The 22,190-nt window shown below is 41.5% G+C and overlaps 1 protein-coding gene across 3 annotated transcripts in view; it reads right to left on the bottom strand.

Moving 5' to 3' along the window:
* Positions 1 to 1,274: 1,274 nt before the first annotated feature.
* The window catches only part of si:dkey-178k16.1 (band 4.1-like protein 1), a 45,279-nt gene continuing 24,363 nt past the window's right edge, over positions 1,275 to 22,190 (bottom strand). The window contains exons 9-24 of one of the 3 annotated variants that reach the window (XM_049017786.1): positions 21,688 to 21,840; positions 20,430 to 20,527; positions 19,583 to 19,758; positions 19,022 to 19,191; positions 17,815 to 17,850; positions 16,401 to 16,427; positions 15,706 to 15,837; positions 13,124 to 13,213; positions 11,148 to 12,656; positions 6,802 to 7,107; positions 6,256 to 6,501; positions 5,900 to 5,959; positions 5,695 to 5,790; positions 4,428 to 4,508; positions 4,223 to 4,339; positions 1,275 to 3,836 (exon numbers count right to left, since the gene is read on the bottom strand). In XM_049017786.1, the coding sequence (XP_048873743.1) occupies positions 3,831 to 3,836; positions 4,223 to 4,339; positions 4,428 to 4,508; positions 5,695 to 5,790; positions 5,900 to 5,959; positions 6,256 to 6,501; positions 6,802 to 7,107; positions 11,148 to 12,656; positions 13,124 to 13,213; positions 15,706 to 15,837; positions 16,401 to 16,427; positions 17,815 to 17,850; positions 19,022 to 19,191; positions 19,583 to 19,758; positions 20,430 to 20,527; positions 21,688 to 21,840 (3,303 nt within the window). In that variant the 3' untranslated portion in view covers positions 1,275 to 3,830. The remainder of the gene's footprint in view (positions 3,837 to 4,222; positions 4,340 to 4,427; positions 4,509 to 5,694; positions 5,791 to 5,899; positions 5,960 to 6,255; positions 6,502 to 6,801; positions 7,108 to 11,147; positions 12,657 to 13,123; positions 13,214 to 15,705; positions 15,838 to 16,400; positions 16,428 to 17,814; positions 17,851 to 19,021; positions 19,192 to 19,582; positions 19,759 to 20,429; positions 20,528 to 21,687; positions 21,841 to 22,190) is intronic. The other 2 variants (XM_049017787.1, XM_049017788.1) reach the window with 2 other exon arrangements.

The following is a 22,190-nucleotide window of genomic DNA, read 5'->3' as shown; positions in this document are numbered from 1 at the left end:
CGAACATCTGAATTTTATTTCGCCATGCTGCGGATATAAGGTTTCAAATTGGGAAGCCCTGTAATACTGACACCCAGTAGCAACGGAGGGGCATATTCAGGCCCCAAAATCTACTGAGGGGGACCCCCGCCAGCTCAGAGCAATTTACCAAGGGGGCCTAAGGTGACATTTTGCCAGGGGGGCAGAATTTATGGCTATGCCTCTGTGGGTGTAGTATTGTCATTTCCTTTATAAATGATTTGACAGCCCCAACCTAAAGTGTACATGCTGCAAACCTGCATATCAAAATAAAAAAAGTATAGAAGGCGGAGTCCTGGTTTGATAAAGTTGTTCACCATTTACTCTTGTACTCGATTTACTTTTCAACGAGACCGATGGACCAATTTCTTTGAAATTCCTGGAATTACCACAAGATGGCGATAGAAAGCAACATGTGAATTAAAAGCTTCCTATTACACCAGGGGTGTCCAATCTTATTAACAAAGGGCCAGTGTGTATGCTGGTTTTTGGATAACCTTTAGGTCAGCTGTTCAAACTCAGGTGTGAGGACTCTTCAGCCAATCAGTCCTCTAATTAGTAATCTAATTAGGGAGTTGCAGCAAAAACCCGCATACACAGCGGCCCTTTCTGGATAAGATTGGACACCCCTGCATTACACAATCCTAGCCGGTCCTAGACCTGTCAATCATTTTCAGCAGCGCAATGATTTGTGCATTTCTGAGAGGTACGTAGTGTACATTTAAAATAAAGTTAACAGTAAAGCACCAAGAACGTGATAAAACAAAATGGAAAAACATGTTCGTGCACTAATACAAATTTTTTTATAAATATGTATTTTCATTTTAATTGCAACTGCTGTGCCCTTAATCATTGTCTGCACTCAAGTTAACAGTCACATTTTGTTGTGGTTCAGGCTGTGCACAGTGCATGGCAGTTATCACAGTCAATGGCACAGGTGCAGAATGTATTTATTAAGCAGTGTCATGATGCTAGAGGTGGTTATAGTTAGAGAACGGGAGCACAGTGATGATGCTGCTAATTCATGTGCAATAATGGCTAGCATTCCCACATTCTGCATGGACAAAAGCGGTGAGCATTCTGTATGATAGCAACAGATGTATTACGTGTATTTTAATCAAGAAGACGTTATGAATACAATGACTTTCTGTGATATCAAAAAACGGAAAATTTTAGAAATGGCCTTGACCGTTTAATCCCACACACATCCCCGGGTTTTTACACAAACGTGTAGGGAAAAAAAAACACTGTAAAGCTTTCTACTACATGTGACATTTATTAGTGTGTTTATTTAATGCGGATACAGTGTACAGCAAACACTCAGCATCAGGCGATGAGGGAATGCACTAAAGTAAGGATCAACTGAAAGGAGAGTGCAGATAGAGGGGTAAGTGCAGCCGATGGTGAACGGGGAGGGGGGCTTCTGGGCAGTGGTGCGGACTCACCGGGTTCAAGGTGACGGGTGCTGCTCTAATCTCTCCCCAGGTTTGTTCATTCATGTGGAATATCATACTGAACACAGGGGGACTCTCTAAAAGACACCTGCATCCTAGTGATGTCCAGCTGTACAAAACCTGACCCCTTTGTAACGGTGTGGGCTAGTCACACATGCACTCGTTGTCTGTCTCAGACACGGAGCAGTAATGCCTACAGGAGGGTGGGGTCTAACTAACAGCAGGCAGCATTAATGGAAAAGGCGGAGGGCGGAGTTTAGAATGCTCAGGGGAAGGCTCTCCACAGCCTGGTGCGGACGGCCCCACGTGGCTCCCTACATACCCAGCCAACGACAATCGGGATGCGCCATCACTGAGAATCCAGGCTGGAAAAAAACTGTAAGTACCTAACCTTCCTGTACCCAATCAAACATAAACCACTGAGCACCCAAAGTGCAGGTAAATTGGGACAGAAACAGGTTCTCTCTTACTGCAACATAAATTGTGTGTTCACAACTTACCAACTACTGTCGTCACTGGGATAGTAAAGAAACGATCACGCTCGGGTCCAGTACTCCGCTTCATGAAAGTAGTTTTCTTGGTCTATCCACACACACACACACACACACACATACATACATCTTCTAGAGACTCATGACAAGGACCCACATATCACACTTCTTGAAGAGATTGTGGTCTCCGGTAACAAGAACAAAATGGAGTAAAAACAGGGGATGTTTCCCGTTTCAAAAAATACTACGCCACAAAGAGAGGAGCGCATTTTTCTGCGTGTTTAATTTCTCACCTGTTTCTTTACCACTGTACTGTCTTTATAAGAGATCAAAGCTACAGAAACTCACTTTGCCTTTCTCTGCGCTCTCAGACATGGACACCAATAGTCAGTTTAAGGTCTTCTGGCTCAGTTTATGATACAGAGGCCTGCAGTTCTGTATGACATCCATTGCTGCAGGCAACAGATGACACAATAATAGTGTCTCTAGGCTAATCAACCAGTGTAGAGCGTGCCCTGAAATAGTGACCTAAGGACACATTTTCCCACAGGAACTGATTCAAAGCTATACTAATGACTCAATGTTATACGGCACACTACAGCTGAACGTATAAGGTCCTCAGATGCACTGAACAACATGCAGACAATGTTTCACACAGCTAATTCTCCCTAAATTATGAAAAGGACCTGCTCTAAACCCAACTTCATACTGTATATACAACTGGGAAATCCAAAATTTCGATTGAAATATAATTAAAAATTTGTCACATACAAAGAATACGTAGTTCATAAAGTGTTTTGTTTTCAGGTCTGATTGCCAAAATTATAACTGTGGCGTTGTTTGGAAAGGCTTCCAGATGGAGTAAAGCAAAGCGCCAGGGTAAATGTGTTAGAAGCAAAGCTTTTGATCAATGATGTTGGTATAAAGCCTCAGTAATAGAAACCAGTGCCGTTATTGCTTGATTATTTGCTATGATTCTGATGGTGCTTTTCATAAACAGCTCAAAAACTGAGGTGGTAGCCGAGGTCTTCCTCAGCACAGTAAGGCTGCCTTTCATGCACAATGACTGTATTTGACCTGTTAAAACGCATGTGTTCAACACTCAGGGTCTTGCTTTAGTCCTCTGATCTTGCACACTTCTAAAACTTTGCCGTCAAATATTGTTTGAAGTTCATATTCTGGCACACATGACCAGGCAGATTTGTATTACCATTGTTTTGCCATTTCTGCTTCCTGATTGTGGAGATTGTGTATAATGACATCATTATATATGGAAGATATGGAAGGATCTATGGATGCAGTTTAAAAGCAGTTCGGCCTATCACTCAGTGACTATGATTTTTTTCTAACTACTGGCTAGATGTCATCTAGAACAGGAATACTCCTTAGGAATTGTTCTCGTTAATTATTTTACTGGATTTTTTTTTTACTAAGCAGGGTCACTGTGCTGCGGTAATCTGGATGAAACAGGGGATGCAGTAGTGACTGTCTGCTTTAAAAGGGTCAGGAAGCAGGCAGGTTTCAGACAGACACAAGAGTATCAAAATGAGAAAACATGGAGCCATTTTTCGTGCGTGGGCAGGCAATGGGATAAGAATGGGTTAAAACTGTAGGGCAACCACGTTTTAGGTACGGTTTAGGTATAAGACCGCTTTGGGGGTTTAGCTGTAGAGGGCAGACGTACTAATGGTGGAAATCATGATGAGGTTATGTAAGACATGGTCGTTTGAAGAGTGAGCAGATATCTAACAGGAGTGAGGGGATGACTAAGAGAATGGTTGCCAGATGTTTTGGGCATGCTAGGTCCAAAGGCTTGACTCGCATCCTGTCCCTGTTGAAGGTGCTCACTGCCGCCATCTATCAGTCTTCATGACTATAAGTGAAGAACACACACAGTTTCAGAGCTCACGCACAGAGATTCACACTTACATACCCTTTTCTCATTCAGCCTTGGATTTTGCGCAGGTAAACACATTTTATACTTTTTTTATACAACCCATACTTTTGCATTCACGTCTACTTGAGAGTTTAAATGAAGTACACATTTACTATGAATTATTTTTATTCTTGTTTTTGAGATACATTTTTAACACCCCATGACCCTGTGATTATGCATCCCATTTCTGTCCGACTCACAAATATCTAGAGCAGACTTTAGGTATTATTCACACAGATTCAAACTTCATGTTAAACTCAATACAGTGTTTTTCACAAGTCATCTACTGCCATCTACTGGGAAGAGTAGGAAGCACACAATACCTCGGTTCTTCTGTGTTTCTCCTGAGAGGAAGTTTCAGTTTCCCTGACAACTACTGCCTTGGTTACCAGCATATCAGGATGCTGCTGTCTGGCCTCCTGTATCGCCATGGCTAAAGCCTAAGGAGAATGTGAAGGCATGCCATGAACCACCACTTAGGATGGTCAACGGTAATGTACTACCAGTTAAAGATTTGTGCTGGCCCACCTGATCCTGGTCCACATCTTCGTCTCCAGTGATGATTATCCTCTTCTCAATTCTTGTCTCGGAATAACCCCCTTTCACAGTCTAGGACACACAGAGTACTGGTGAGAACTGAATCTGTGAGTACAAGCAGACAATGGGAGTGTGGGCGGATTGAAAGGTTATTAGTTCAAATCCCGATGACATCAGAATGATGTGAATGTTGGTCCCTTCAGATCCTAGTTGCTCCAGTGGCAGTGGACACTGGCAGACCCTAGACTGTCCAAGGAGCCCACGCCGGAATATGGGCTAAACCAGCCAGTTTACTTCCTCAGTGGACTGAAAAAATTATTGCTATTTTATTCTAAATGGTGACACACTATGTAGACACAACAGCAGCTGCTGTTCAGCCATAAAGGTAATTTAGGCAGCCACAGACATTTATGCACAAATGTAGGACATCACCATTAAAAACTATTTCATTTGATTCCATTAGAAATGCATTTTGTCTTATAGTAACAGTCAATATAAAAACATACATACAAGAAAGTAATTCAAATTAACCAAATAATATGGGACTATACATTATAAGAGATTAATACATAAAAAAATATTTTACTTCTTTATTTATTTATTCTAAATATCATTGTCTATGGGGGTGGCATGGTGGTGCAGTGGTTAGCACTGTTGCCTCACACCTCTGGGACCCAGGTTCAAGTCTCTGTCTGGGTCACATGTGTGTGGAGTTTGCATGTTCTCCCCATGTCGTCGTGGGGTTTCCTCCAGGTACTCCAGTTTCACCCACAGTCCAAAAACATGCTGAGGCTAATTGGACTTGCTAAATTGCCCATAGGAATGCATGTGAGAGCAAACGGTGTGTGAGTGTGCCCTGCAATGGGCTGGCCACCCCATTCTGGGTTGTTCCCTGCCTTGTGCCCATTGCTTCCGAGATAGGCTCTGGACCCCCCGCCACCCAGTAGGATAAGCAGTTTGGAAAATGGATGGATGGATGGATCATTGTCTATTTATTATTATAATAATCCTTGACTTTACCTAAATATATCTGTGTAGCTACAGTAGGTCATTAATACATTATTATACTGTAATTCGTGTTATTTGGTCATTAATTGTACATTGCGTTAAATGTTTCCTCTGAGACTTTAAAGAAGAGTCAACTCTCTAAAAAGGCTATTTTTTCCCAGGGTCAGCAATTCTGAAACAAATAAAATGGTCATAAATAAGCTTCATAAATCCCGATGCCCAAGTCTGGTGGAAAGGTAAGTCTAGTTACCTTGGTAACTTGAGTTGTAGTTGCCGAGGCAACATTTTCTGAGGTGACGATCATTGGAGACCCAAAAGCCTCTCTCCCTAGGGTGACGGTCTTTACCTGTGGTAAGGATAGGTGTAGAACAAAAAATATATATAAGAAATCATGAAATGCAAAAAGGTGCTGCACAGAACTGTATCCAGGCATTTTCCAGCAAAGGTATGCTTACAGGCATGAAGCTTTCAGCCATAGAGGGTAGAGCGTCCTCTAGACAGCTCACACTGTAACTCTGCAGTTGACAAAGAAACAATGATATGCTCTATTGTAAAACTCCCTGCCTAAATTCAAACTAACGTACCATTCTCATGATAATTCCAGTTTCTTAAACTCTACAATATGCTGCAAAGTCATAAGGTATAACAAAATATTTTCCAAGTTACTCTATACATCAGTTTTCGTTAGAAAACTATGCAAAAAGTCATGAATCATGTTCCGATGTACAGGTTTTGTGAAAAGTTACTTCATCATAAATGTAAATCACTCCTGTAAGAGAAGGAATGTTAGCAGAGGTAATTATACCTGTACCTGATCTGACATTTCCAAGATGGTGGTGGTGACCTCTGTCCCATTGGGTTGTGTCTCCATCTTGAATCCTGTCTTTTTCAAGGCCTGGGTGGGCACTACGTCGCTGGGCTCTCTTTTCAGCACTCTGCTACTGGCAGCTTGACCTGGATCTTTCCTTTGTAAATGGACAGTGAACACATCGCTGGACTCTGTCCTCGTCGATGGGGCTGGACTTATCCTACTAGGCTCTTTACAGGCCATTGATGGCTGAGGGGGGGAAAAAAACTCCAGGTAAGAGACTGGAATCAGACATGCTAAGACCCCTTATGCGGATGATTTTACCTCACAGTGAGTGGCTTAATCATTGCCCCTCAATGTCTATTTGGCTTAACATGCAAACTTCATGAAGATATCCTCTAAATTTAACGCTTGGTGGGTACAGCGCTTATTTACCTATAAAAGTACCAAAAAATACTGTCTTTTGTAACACACCATTCACTGGTGCAAACCCCTATCACGACCAAATGTGCATGACGTGCATGTAGGATTACACATCATGCCATCTACCTCATGTAAGAGCCAGTCTTCGGGTAAAATGTCCTCGATGGGGGCATGGTCACGTGCGTCACGGCATGCCTCAAGGAAGTAATCCTGCTCCCCGAGTTCGGACATCCCCCGGGAGAACTCCTCCACGCCTGTCTGGAAGTCCGTGAGCACGGTGAAGTCCACCTCAGCCTCTAGGCTGGACGTAGAGCTGACAGTGATGCTGGAGCACTTGCGCTCGATGCCCAGGTGGCTCTCCCTCAGGTAGGAGGCTTCAGGCTCCTGATCGTCCTCCAGCATGGGATCAAGCTCCCTTTCCCATACATCCCTCTGTCAGGAGAGATAAGCAGAGTAAACCACGGGTAAGAGTGCAGGCCTTTCGCACTGCAGAAAGGTCTGAACGGAAATGACATCAAACTGGCCACTCACAGACTCGGCTAACAGAAGGAGGCAACATTAAACTCTCAATATAATAAACAGTGTAGAAACGGTCTGAATGTATGAATTGTGTACGTAGCAGCAGAAATACAACTAACAAGGTATAATTAAATTCTCCCAAATTGGATATAAAGACAAATGAGCAGTGTTTTGATTTTTTTTTTTTACTGGAGTACATGTATCCAATGTCACTATCTATCTATTTATGATGCATTTGTTAATTCAGTTATATACACTGATCTGTACAAACAATGCTTAAGATGGAGTCTGAGAGGTTGCTTTACTATGAGGCTGTTGATACCTTCATAATGCATTACAATGCATCTATAATGCATTATTACGGTCAATCTAAGAAATAATAAAAACATAACAGCATCTTCTATCGATAGTCTTAAGGTATTATACTGTTAAACGCAAACAAAAACTATAGCTACATTCATTTACCCCTTTCAGGGCATTTAAAAGGCTCTTAATGAGTGCTCTTGACACAAACAATTAAATGAATGAAGGTTACTGCTGGGCAGCTATGCAGTCAGCTGTCAATGTATTTTTTAAATGGAGCAATAGTTCATATCATCATTATAGTGGAGCACAAATCACTGGACTACACTGGTACCTCCAAATGAGCTGTTGTATGTGTTTCTGTGTCCTGCGATAGACTGTGATCCCATACGGGGTGCTCCCCTTTCTAATGCCCTATGCTGCCTGACAGCAACCCTGTAGCATATACAGTAGAAGATGGATGGCTGATTGGACACGTGGATGGATGTATGGATGGATGGATGGATGGATGGATGGACAGACGGATGGATGATAACTATTCCTTTAGAAAAAACTTGGCTGATTTGGCATTACACTTTAAAAATTACGACAAAACTATTTGCAGTAATGTTTATAAACAACCAAAGAATGTTAACAAATATTATACACTGGACAATTAAATAACTAACTGGAGTAACTGGAACAAAGTTCTGCAACTTGGAAGTTTTTCTATAAGTCTGGCCAGCAGTGCACAGACATAATTTGGGGAATTCTGAAAATACATGTAGGGCAAACCAGTTACTTGGAGTGAAATGTCAACAGCAAAAGAAACAATCCCCCTCTGTCAAAATTACTGAACAAATACTGGAAATGACTTTGACCTACTTTGGTTTCAGTACTAATTATATCCTAATGATATACCTAGCTTCTTCCTCATTATTATTGTCTGATAAAAGTAGGCATTGTATAGCTAATAATAATGCTCTAGCATTATCTAAAGTAACAGAATACAAAAATATGGTATTTTTGTATTCTGTACTTTCACCTATTCCTGGGCCAGTCGATTACATAGCTACCTTAGGGCACTAACGTTGCCAATGGATGTCATTTATTTTACAATTTATTTTAGCAGGTGTATTTATCCAAAGCGACGTAAAGACAGTCCCTGGGACAGCTGGGGGCTTACGGGCCTCGCTAATGAGCCAAGCAGTGAAATCATTCTGCCAAAGCCAGGATCTGACCCAGTTGATCACAGACACAGCCTCCTAAGCTACTGAGCCATATCCCACCCCCAAGGAGCACACCGTGCAAGACTAAGAGAAATGAGCTTGATTGTACCCCTAGTAGTACACGCACCCTCTGTAGCACCAGCACAGAACAGTTACGTGATGAGGGACAGCAGTTTATGAGGGGGTGCCAACTCAAATGGTGGGCACTACGCTGTCCCGATATGGGGGCAGAAGAAGGGCATCAAGGGTGCTGTGACGTAAGCACGGTGTGACTGAAATTTAATTAAAAAAAAACATTATAAATGGAGTGGCTACAAGAAGAAGAGAGGATGCCGCATGGCTAAAGGACCAGCCCTGACCTATTTATACAAGTACATACACTGGCCAGTGGTGACCTAATGGTTAGGGAAGTGCACTTGTACTTGAAAGATTGCTGGTTTGCATCCCTGACCAGCAAGGTACTGCTGAGGTACCCTGAGCAAGGTGACGCCCCGACACACTGCTCCTTGGGTGCTGAATTAGCTACCCGCTGCTATGTCACTATGTCACACATGGGTTACATCCAGAGGACACATTTTGTTGTTGTGTGCTGTGGTGTGTCAACAATGACTAATCACTTCACCTTTTGTACACCTTGCTAAAAAAAAAATCAGACCTGACTTTGATTTCAAAAGCAGTGGATCCTGATCATTTGTGAAAGTTTGGCATATAGTCAGGAAGGAACAGGCAGCAAACATATATGCCATCTTCTGAGGAGCATCACAGAACATGCTAGGAGAGGGTATACATTCAGGTAACACAAGGTACTGAAGCAGGGAGTGAAAAGCCAGGGCTGGTCACCAAAGCTACTATGGCAGGATGGCGAGCAAGCAGTTTTGGGGCACGGAGCAAAACCAATGACCTGCTGTCCAGGATAAAAGAACCAAGTGGAAGAAACTAGCCATGGGAAATGCTAAATGCTCTCTGTGAAAAACATCAATCAATTAATAATTCAAAGCAACCTAGAAAATTATACTGGGGGCCTTTGTTTCCTGGCCCAGAAAAACATATTCCTGGTCAAGCTCCATAAACACATCAGACAAGACAGCATCGTTCCCTGCGGTAAGATACACAAAGACCCATCAGAAAGTGAAAGCATTAACTTTTGAAACACTCAGATGAAACAGAAATAGAGCACCAGAAAATTAATAGGCTCAATTAATTATACTTTAACAACCATGTGTGTCCCTTGAAGGTAACAGAGATTTAGGCATCTTATGGCTGTCTTTGGATGTCATACCCAGTTATTTTTAATACAGGTGCTATTCGGGATTCTTTTAGAATAAAATTGTGTATATATTTAGATTTAGTCACTCTCTGAAAACTTCCCTCCAATTACAAGCTCATGGATACCAATCCATGGCAGCACATGCAGGCACCTACTGTATATTCAGGAAAATATTCATTACAAAATAATGCAATCTGAATTCGGGGTCCAAAAGTTGCTGCTAAGTGTACAGTATTATACAAAATGTTCAATAAGATAATGTTGGCTTTGTCCTTACAGCTGAATTACAAGCATTTCTGTCTGCATGTATATCACTCGCTGACAGAAGCTTTAGCTCTTGTAAACAAATATACTCTACATCTATTTAAACACATTGTTCCTCATAAAAATGCAAATCACATTATAATGAGAATGAATAACATTATGAGTCATATCTACTTATACGGGGCTACAAAAATAGTAATCCCTAGCAAGTGAATAAGCACAGACATTTCCTGAGCAACCCAGGCTCTAATGTACTACAAATTCATACTTACCAGCTCTAGATCTTGAGAAAGTATCTCTGCTAATGGATTTTTAAATATTAATTTTAATGGGTTCATTACATACCATCTTAAAGAATGTGGAAAAAAGTTGACAGCAACCAACCAAATATCTATATGTATTATGTTTTGGACATTATTGTATTACAATACACATCATTCCACAGAAATCCCCATCAACCAATAATAATGGCAAGAAGCAAAAGCCTTTGTTCCTTACAACAACCCTCAAACCGATGAGAGAAAGTCCTCCAGAAGAAGGTGTTAAGGTGTTGGAAGGAAATACTGAGTTCAGGGCTGGGAGGGGTATTGATGCCAGACAAAGCATGGGAAGGACGTTGCTGGTGCACGAACAGCCACTGCTTCCCACCAGGAGAATGCAGAGATGGGCACCAAGGCAAGCGAGGAAAGACAAGAGGCAAGGGAAGAATGGGTCAGGAACTGAGGTTCCATAATGCATAGATGAGGAACCAGCTGACAGTGACACTGTAGCTTCAGGTAATGAGACAGATAGTGAAGCATAACCTCTACCCTGCCTTAAACACAGGCACAGGAAGATCATGCGATGCTTTGACTCCAGTGATTGAGAGGTAGATGCCAGACAAGAGTTACCACAGATTTCTTCTTAGCTACCTCCTGGTTGGGATCCTTGCTGGTTCCAAGCATCAGGCCAGAGTCCCTGGTCTCCTGGTGATTGGTGGGGAGGGTTGAGTGAGGGAATTTTTGTGCAGCTGAATTTACTGAATCAAAATATTGGGTTTCTGAGGGAGCCGGGGATGTGTGAGCAGGGTGTCTGATCCACTGTTCATTCAATGCTGCAGCAAAATCGCTACCGATCTCACCAGGAGCTGTGGAATGTACTTGTAGCTTTACCACGTCTTTGGCAACTTCTCTGCCCAAAGAATATTTTGATCTCTCCGGCTTGCGGGGAGCAATTTTTGGCAAGTGGGTATTTCCTTTTACTCCGTCATTGGACCATCTTTCCATTGTATCTATTTTAACTACTCCCAGTCTCCTTGTCAGTTCCTCAGCAAATTCTTTCTCTTTTTTGCCTGACTTTGAGTCTTTATGTTCATCTGCTGTTTGGTTGACCATTAACTGCTGTACACTAGGAAAGTTTGATTGAATCTCTGAGTTCTCTAGCACTTCCTTTTTGGCGGAATGTCTTGTTGCCATGCCTAAGATGTCACCTTTTTGCACCTTCCCTAATACTTCTCCTGCCCCAGTGTCAGGGTTTATGCCAGAGAATGCTTCCTTTCCCATAGTATTGCTCTTCCTCTGGTGTATTCCAGATTCCTGCACCATGCAAGAGTGTCGCATCTTTTCTAAAGATGGAATCTCTCTCATTGTTTCTGAGACTTGAGCCTTTTCTACTTTGTATGTAACTTGTTGATTGTCAGTGTCCCTGTCCATCGAACCTTCAGCTCTGCTATCATTTCTTTGCCCAGTGGGCCTCATCACAGTGATCGCTGTATTCTTCTTTTGCAACAGACTCTCCCCACACACAATATTTTTATCTGGAATACTTGATATTTCATTTCCAGGCCCAAATGGGTTTTTTTCTGCCCCACTTTGTGTGACTTTGTAGGAGGCAGTTTGTGGGTCCAATCCATCTAACACTTCTTCGCCACCAGTACACTCCATGGTTTGGTTGTAGGAAAACACTGTTCCCTCACCCATGTTGAATCCCTGTAATCTATTCTTACTGAAAAAGAAGTGTTCCTGCTGGCCAGACATTATTCCTGCCTGCGGCATTTTATTCTCATTATTGGCCTTGTGGTCCACAGCCAGAAGTTTGCTTTCTTGTCTTCTGCTGCTTTTTACACCTACAGTTGGGGACAAAAGCTCTTTCACCCCTTTCAGGTCAACATTACAGAAACTACCCTCAAGATCGCTGGCAGGGGCTCCCACAGAACTCCCTGCTGGTGAGATTATTTCCTCGTGATCTTCATTCCCAAACACTGCAGTACGTATTGGTTTGGTCACCACTTTTCCATCCTCCTTCAGTTTTCGTTTTTGTACTTGGACATCGGCATATGCGGAAGTCGGCGAGCTGAAAGACTTTTTTTCCTCTCGGGAATCAACAGGCAGATCCTGCTGACCAAGGTTGTGTTTTTCAACCCAGACCCACTCCTCAGAGGCCTACAGGTTGATATACATTGGACACTGTTAAGAACCTGATTTTTATAGGTCAGTCTAGCTACACAAATCGTTTAGTGTCACCTGTTTTCTTTGTTCATAAATATGTAACAGGATATGAAACAGCATGTTGACTAATTTACTGTATTTTTCTTACCAGTCTCACCAGCCATTTAGCTGGAATTTCTCAAGCAACCAAGAATGTGATTTTATTTAATTTTGGAAAACAAAATTGCCATAATGCGCTTAATGAATAATACTGGTCAAACTCAAGATAACAGAGTTGTACAAAAACAATAATATTTCAACAGTCAAATATTTTCTTATAAAAAACTGCAGTGGGAGACTGATTTTAGTGATAAAGATTGCAACAGATTCTCCACTGTCAGGTTTACTGTGATAGATACTGTGAAGATTTAGCACATTTCCACTAAACAAAACATGGAGTGAGTAAAAAGAAGTAAAGGAACCTGAGGTGATTCCATCAGATTCTTCTGCGCTGAGCCCTCCAGGCTGGCATCGTCTCTGGGTTCCTCCCGCCCGCCATGTCCTGCTAAAGCCTATGAGGAGGTTTTGGTTTCATTGGGATAGGAGCAGGGTAAGGATGGAGATAAAACCAGAGCGACAAAGAGCTCTGTTACACATCATTACACAAGACTGAGACAGATGAGTTTGTCACAGTGCTAATGGCTCAACTTTGTAAACTACCACATTATCTGATTGCAAAAAACATCTAACCAGTTTGTTTTTTTTTTTAGTTTTTGAAAATAGTTTTATGTGCTGCAGGATATCTCTTTTTACTTGCTAACTGTTAATCTTCCCACTCTCTTTAAAAATCTAGCGCAATTATTGACAGATCAGAAAACAACAAAAATGTAAAGATTAAATTTCATTTTCTTTGTGGTGGCCCTGCGAATTACCTGCTGCAGAATCACAACCCAACCCTATAAATCCAGTGAACTGGAAGGTAGACTAGCACAGTATGGCAATGACCAGTAATTGGCCCAGACGGTAACTCAGCATAAATCTGAAGCTTACTGGGTTCTTCAGTGGTGATGAATTCTTGACCTATTGTTTTCTGGTTCTTTTCAACCTTTTCAGACATTTAAAATTTTCTGTTTTGTTCCCTAGTACTTCTGTGCAGTACTTTGTGACAATTCACTTGCAAAAAATATGCTGTAGCATATTAAAAAAAGCTCTGCAAGCCCAGGGACACAAACACAAAAAAAATTAATGTTTCAAAACACCCAAGGGCAGGAGGCAAGCCAATGATACAGCTGGTGAGTTCATTAACTTATTTCTCTTTGCATTACAGAAGCAAGTTTATTGCCTCATACTACTTAGTGACTGCAAATTCATGGTAACCTAACTAAATATAACCATATGCAGCTCCCATAAGCTCACAGAATGTTCAATGCGCAGCATGATATACAGGTTCACAGATGAACCTGACTGTGGTTTATGACTGGGAGCTCTCAGTATGAGATAACTGGCAACACCTGCCTCAGGGGGAACAGTCCAAGTATTTTTTTGGAATTTCATCTTACCACAGTATTGCTGCATTCAGGAATGCAATGATTTTACACTAAGGGTCTTGTTATGCAAAACAGACTATCGAGCCTCAAAACAGAAGATTTTCGGCATAGCTTGCACCCTTGTCTACATTAATGAATTAGAATCTAATTTTACATAAAAATATATGCAAATGAACAGTCACACAACAAAAATATTCTATAAAAAAATACTGATATCTTGTTGGATGGCTAGAAGGACATTTGTTTCCCAAACCTCTTTTTTTGCAGAGTATTGTGTGTGTGTGTGTGTGTGTGCATGTCTCTCTCTCTCTCTCTCTCTCTCTCTCTCTCTCTCTCTCTCTTTCTCTCTCTCTCTATATATATATATATATATATATATATATATATATATATATATATATATATATATATACACAAACACACACACACATATTACACTCTAGGTTATTATACATAGTATATATTTTTCTTTTTATATGTTTATATGTATTATTAATGTAGCTGTATATCTATTATACAAACAGAGAACGTTTGGACACGGCTCATTAATCTGGTTAATATGCAACCTTACGTTTTTCACTGTCAGTTTCAAAAAGCTGAAAATGAACGACATATAATAGTGATACAGACTGTATAACAGGTAATGAAAAATGCATTTCATGCAGAATTTCTGTGAAATGTGGCTGAAAAAAGCATACATTTTAAAAACAGAACCTTGCATTAATTAAGCTGAACAGGAGTTTTTTTTTTGCTATCAATGCATCAATGGGTTAAATTAATTGAATAAATAAAAAAGAATAAATGTTTATTTATAGTCTGCAAAAAAATTCATTTATGTAAATCATACACCTTCCTTAAAGCTGTCAGCAAAATTATCGCAATGGATAATTAATGTAAATTAATTGAATTTATGATGTTCATGCTGTGACTTTGCTGGAAACAGGTAGTAGAAAACTGTTCCAATATTTATACAGAGGTATTGTAATTTTTGATTAAGAGTTATAAAGGACTTATCTGTATGCATCCATTCTGTCTTGAACTCATAAACAGTCTGGACTGGATGGAGGATTGGATTTCATACTGTATCAGCTAGTGTAAGCAGCATTCTTAGTGCTTATGACTAGCTACTGCTATGCTATCCAGGCAGATCTGTGTAACTCAGCTCTGCTCTCACAAGATCTCACATGAAACGTCTATTGTTTTGCTAAATCAATATGTAATGTTTGTCTTGCTACATTAATGCTTAATATTTGGAGCATCTGTCCAATGCTACAAACAGCACAAATTAATATAGAACTGCCAGATCCACCATCTTGTGAAAACAATTGTCTCAGCAAAAACAGTAGAGAGTGTTTTCTATGCAACTAGAAACCATTTTAATTTTTATATAGCAAATGACAATGTTGAGATAAGGTATCAATACTGGCAAAAATATGTCTAATTAAACAGAGACATGCCTTAGCGTTGAAATGGCGGGGCAGTGCGATAACGGAGGACAGGCTGCGGCCCTCACTTACCGCCATGCTTTCAGGGGCAGCCCCAGCAGACAGACGCTTCTCCCTCTGCACCAGCTTACTGTTCAGGGCCCTCTTCAGCTCATTGATGCTGGCCTGGTGCTTCAGCAGCATTTCCTCAGACTTATGGAGAAACTGAGGAGGAGGTATTAAAAGCAGAAGGATATGATAGCTATGCTTGCCCGTTAACACTTCCCATACATTAATCGAGAAACAGAGCCATAAATCCTTAATATAACAGAAAAATAGCAGCAGGATCCGACCAAAAGGCAGAGTGAAGGTAAGGTGTTTAGGCGTTGCGCTGATTATACTGGGCCTGCATGTCCCTTTTCATCCCATTATGTCATTTACTTTTCCTCTGTCCTCACTGATCTGCTTGCTGATCCTGAATGTTTGGCGGATTAGAAATCAGCATGTTCTGATTTCCAGCATGAAAAGAACAGACGCTGCACTGATCTAATTATGCTGCAAAGATATAATCTTCAGTAAGATCCCAGAAGGGCTTAAAGTGGTGTGAGACACTCTGCAAAATTTTATCAAGTGTTTTCCCCCATTCCCCCTGTTTTTCATTTCCGCCGTGTCGTAACAGTATTCACGATATAAATCAGCATCAGGGGAAAAAGTGCTCTGTGAGAAACTGCGTGCGCCGTCTGTCCCTCCCCCTGCTGGACAGCAGAGGCAATGCAGGAGAGCAGTACCTCCGGTTTGTGACGTGGGGTTGTCTCCTGGTCCAGAGAGAGGGAGGGCCGGGCGAGACGGTGGCCAAAGTGGGACGAGGACAGCAGCAAGGTTAGGGTGCCAGAGGGGTCACAGAGAAAGAGAAAAGGGAAGTGAGATAGTGATGACAACACCGGCACATGGACTGGCTATAATCCCACAGGACACACTCCACCCACTTGTTTAAAATGAAAACCTTTTAAAGAATCTACTGATTCCAATATGTAGCCTGTTTCACTTAAATTCCAATCAGGGAACCTAATTATTTCTCTTTATGTGATGAAGAAGAAGGGGTTAATGGAAGAAAGGAATAACCTTCCCTTCAACCTTCAATCTACTGAATGCAACATGACTAAGACAAAGATATTTATTCATCGAATTTCTCAAACTTCCACCAACTGCAGTAACAGCTTGCATTTTCTCGCAAGCAAAGCTGATGTGGCAGGACATGACAAACTATTTACAGACACTCCTCACTTAATGACCTATTTGTTGGTCGTTACAACCAGCTGTCTGACTAGTAGACATATCTGACTTTAGTCATGGAAACGGCACCACGACGTCTCAGCATCAAGCATCTCATCTCGCATCACCCTTTATTACTCTGTCTCCTTCCTGCAGTCACTCAGTATTCACTACACTATAACGTTCACCACTACAGTCTATACACTTGTACTTTATTGTGCACCCCATAGTACAAGATGTCGACAACTTAAATAATTTTGGTACATAATTTTTTTTTATTTTTGCTGCTTGTATTTTTATGTTCCATAATAACTTAGAATTATGCAAATTAAAACAAAGTTATCAAATTGGAATTTCCTTTAGACCTTTTCTTTATCCAGAATAAAAGAAAATGATTGTATTACCTGTATTTACATGCAAGCATCAGTAATGTATATCAGAGCTGATTTCCTCTTTTACATTTATTATTCAATTCAATTCAATTCAATTCAAATAACTTTATTTGTCCCCGAGGGGCAATTAAAGGCACACAGGGCAGTTGTACAAGGACAGGACACAATGAAATAAAATACAACAGTATTTGAAAGATGCTGCACAAAATTGCAGTCAATCAGGTAGATACAGCACACTGCTGAAATATTGGTAAGGGGTGGCTCCTCGCTTATTGACCAATTTTCTTAACACCCTAGTTGTAGGAACGGAAGTGAGGAGTGTCTGTGTTCAGCACATCTACTCTGAAACGTACAGCAACCTCACAGGATGTTTGCATGGAGAAAAAACGCTCACCACAGAATGTTTACTGCAATTCCACATGCCTGCTTACAGCCAGCTGACTGACCACTGACTGAGATAAAATGGAGACAGAGCAGAAAACACAAAGCAGACAATGGCACACAAACAATCAGGCCACACTGCAACAAAACAAAATACCTCCTGTTTAGCATCAGTGGGAATGTCTGTGTTGTCCTTCGGGCAGCAAGGGGTTAAAAGGGAAAGCCGTTAGTGATAGACTCATGTCAAGGTTCAGCGCAATCTGGGCGCGAGAAATATGTGGATGGTTCTGAAAAGCACACTGTGCTCCCACTCCTCCTGCATGACTGCTTAGATTCCACTCCTCCTGCATGACTGCTTAGATTCCACTCCTCCTGCATGACTGCTTAGATTCCACTCCTCCTGCATGACTGCTTAGATTCCACTCCTCCTGCATGCTGAGAGGTGCCCTTAATACTGCATTTAAGGTAGGCACATCACTTCTTGTTGATTCCAAATTCATCATAACCATAAGGCACAATTAGATCTGTTATTTATGGGAAAACTGGATTATTCACACCACGGGGGATTTAATATAACAAAAATCCTGAGTTCATGTCCTTATCATAAAATTTTCCTGCGAGAAAAGGGGGTAGTCACTGCCGCTCTCAGTAGGCATGGGGTCAGGAGGCGGCTATTATGGTAAGTAAGCACTATGCTGCACCTGTCCCTAGATCCCCCTGTTTGTTATAAATAGGAGTGTTCTGGCTTTTTTATTACATCAAATAGACCTCAGATATGTACACTCATTTGCTGAAATACTGCATACTGCACAACCATATATTTTGTTACTCACCAAAACAACAGCAGTGTTTGCTTATACTGTGTACTGGATGTTATTATTCCCAGTACCTGCTTTTCCCCCTAAAAAGGGGACTATCCTAATGAAGTTGCCACCTCTGTGCCACAACCCCAGCTGTGGCTTTGACAAAGTTGCTTAAAATTTGATCACAGCGAAAGTGATTATGCTACAGTTTTATCTCAGTTATAATTAGTCCACATTTGTACGGCAAGAGAGCAGGTTCCTGGGGCAGACAAGGCAGAGTCCATCGCCCGCAAAATCATTCTCTTTGTTTTCATTTTTTTTGGCTCTGGAATGTGTAAACTGAGATGCTGAAAGACTAATAGGAAGGTGGAGAAAGTAAGAAAAAAAAGGAAGGAAGAATGAAAAAGAGAAAGAATGGAAGGTCATGGAAGAGGCATCCATTAGTATGATTAGTGAATGCGAGGGGATTGCAATACTGCAGTCAAAAATAATCAGTATTACATTATTATAAAAATAATTTCCTGAGGGGATCCAAAAACTATGCATGATGGTCCAAGATACCTTCAGTTCCTTGGTCTTAGGCGGTGTGGTGGCCATCTCCTGGTCCTGATCCAGGTCTTGCTCCTGGGTCTGCTCTAACTCTTGGTTCAGGTCATCCACAGACAGGTTGTACGTACGGTCACTAGAGCTGCGCTGGGACACCCCATCCTGGTTCTCGCCTAAGGCAGAAGCTAGAGGGGGACACACATGCTGAGGAGGGATAAGCCAGATGGCAGAGAATCTCAACTGTGGCTGGACAGAGGAATTATGGGTGTGGACTCAAAATGTAACAGTAGGCAGCTGAGGAGAAGCCCTGCTGTAGTACTGATGAGCACTGCACTCAGCCTGAATAGAACAAACACAATACCCAGTTATCCATGTCAATATGAAATGGAATTTACTTGGAATAAAAACTTCAGTTAAGCAAGTAGACGTACTATCATGTAGCAGACACAGAAGAGATTGCGGGCTGGCAATTGCTGACGGAAGGAGAAATCTAAGGACTTGCACCTCAGAAAAATGTTTTGTTGGTTAATCCATTAGAGAGGCTGTGAAAATGTCCCATCCAGTTCGGTTACTCACCCCCATCCAAGCTGCGACACAGCAGGTACCTCTTGCTGGTGGACCGATCAAAGTGGGGGGCAGGGCGGTCAATTAGCGCGCTGGCTTGACGGGTCTGCGCCTGTGTCCGTCCACTGTACCGAAACTTGGATCCAACCACAAGGAAGCCTTTGGGGGGAGGTTCAGGAGACACCAACCTAGAGAGGGGGAATTTTGCTGTATCTGCAACTGTATTGTAATCAGAACCATAAACAGGTAACAGGTGTATTTTAGCGCTTTCCCGACTTGTCGGAATGACAAAATATTTCATAATGTATTCATCACACGCACATCACCTAACGCAGAATCTGTGACACCAACTTCTTGGCATGCTCTGTGATCTTTGAGTTAAAAGGTAATTTGCTGAATATGTTTAGTGGGGCTGATTACTGCTGACAACTCATGCCAGCATTACAAAACCGACATTAATTTTATGATGCAAACACAGAGGCTGGCAGAGCACGTGCATCAAACATACAAACGTGGAAAAACTCTATAGTTATTTACATACCCATCCCAGTGTTAAATAACACTGCAAGGCACAAGACCATGGGAGAGAAACACAAGGAGGTATCAAGAAGAAATGAAGGCTGAAAATTTAAGCCGCTCCAGTGAACAAAATCACGGAGAAAAGAAGAGGGATTTTTCTTCCAATGAGCTCCAAACCATCATCAGGGGAGTCCCATGCTCCGTGACTCAGCACAGAGGGTGGTGTGTGCAGCAGTGCGTGTGGTCAGTGCAAAGAAGTGTGCAGTGCTGTGTCTACCAGCACAGCTGAGGCAGCAGCAACTAACGCATGGCTGTTCACTGGGCAGAGGCGGATCCCCACCTGAAAAAGGTGTGATGCTCAATGCAGACTTTCCACAGCCGCTTGGAAGCTCTGTGATTGGGAAGCTTGAAGCCAATGGTGCTCTCGAACTGCTCGTACTGCCGGCATGAGTAAAGCATATGAACACAAATCAACACCATATGGCAGGACACAGATGTACACAGGAGGATAAAAAAAAATCCTGGCTGGTTCAGAATCCTTTAACTAAACTACCAATGCACCTTTATTACAGCATCAACAACACAGCAAAGAAAACATTAATAGCATAGTTAATTAATAACACAATTACATTTGCTTGCTTCCAAAATGTGCCAAAATCACACCACCTCTGATTTCATGTATCATTAGTTATGCAAAAAAAACAAGCCTAACGACAGTGGAAACCAGGATGCATTTAGGCTATGAGGGTGATTCAAAATAGTTTTGAATTTTAAAAATACATCTCATTTAAACATGCATTCAAAGCATTAAAGACAGCTAAAAGCTGCATGGCCATTGATTAAAGCGAAATGTCAGTGCCACCGGGCCTTATTCCAGACTGCAGGACTCCAGGATGTCTGACAGATAATAGAAATCACAACTCAGAGATAGAGAACGTTCCCTAAGGCTCGCTACCCTCAAAGCATATCTGCTCAAGGTGAGAAAATATACTTCCTTTAAAGGGGTATTTTTCAAATGCCATTCTGGCTACTAGTCAATTCAAATGTATACCATGGTCTCTTGATCATTATTAATATTATTTTTAAATTGTTGTCATTGCTTTGCAGACACTATTCAAAAGTAATTCAGAATATTACTCATTTATACAGCTCTGTACAACAGTAGAGCACATCAAGGGACTTAAACAGGCAACCTTCCGATTGTAAGTGCGAGGCCCTCAACGAAGTATAGAAAATTTTATTTAAATATTTTATAATCAACAGTGCTTACTGCATATTGCAGTGATTCACATATTTTGTCCATCTGGGCTGTGACCATGGTACTGGCTATTGGACACACCTGCCTTACCAACTCCTCTTGCTGTTATTGACCTGAAATTGCACAAAGCCCGCAGGATAGGGTTTGATATAGAGATGAATATTTAGTCTTTGTGATTTGTGATTTTGGGCCCCTATGCCAGCTGCCAGGACACCAACTGCAAATTCTATGTACACAAGTAACACAACCTAGCTATGCTCTAACTGAATGTCATTATAATTTATTTCCTCCATCACTGATAATTCAGCAGGCAAATATACTGATTGTTTGACATTCCTACCTCTCCTGGCCGAATCTTTATGTAAAAGTTGCTCCTTTTGTAGGAAATCTTGAGAATCTTAGGCCAAGCAAAGCGGTTGATTCTGAGCCGATCTCTGTAGATGAGCAGGCCATTGGCACTCACACCCAGCATGATGTCGATGCATTCTGAGTCCTGTTATGAAAAGGTGCATTATGGGAATTAATGGCAAGTAGCATAAGAATGATGTGATGTGTTGGCACCCCATTCTGGGTTGTTCCCTGCCTTGCGTCCATAGCCTCCCGGATAGGCTCTAGACCCCCTGCAACCCTGACTAGGATAAACGGTTACAGAAAATGGATGGATGGATGGATGGATGGATGTATGGATGGATGGATGGCATAAGAATGGACAACAAAAAAATCATAAAAAGACCACATCACAGGCCATAATATAACAATCAGTGGCTACTTTATTAGGTACACCTAGCTAGTAATGCACCATTTGTGTCTCCAGAACTATTTTAAGGGAAGATAAATTGTGCA

Source organism: Brienomyrus brachyistius, chromosome 6 (assembly GCF_023856365.1).
Source record: "Brienomyrus brachyistius isolate T26 chromosome 6, BBRACH_0.4, whole genome shotgun sequence".
Classification (NCBI taxonomy): Eukaryota; Metazoa; Chordata; class Actinopteri; order Osteoglossiformes; family Mormyridae; genus Brienomyrus; species Brienomyrus brachyistius.
This window is presented reverse-complemented; position numbering and strand designations above follow the sequence as displayed.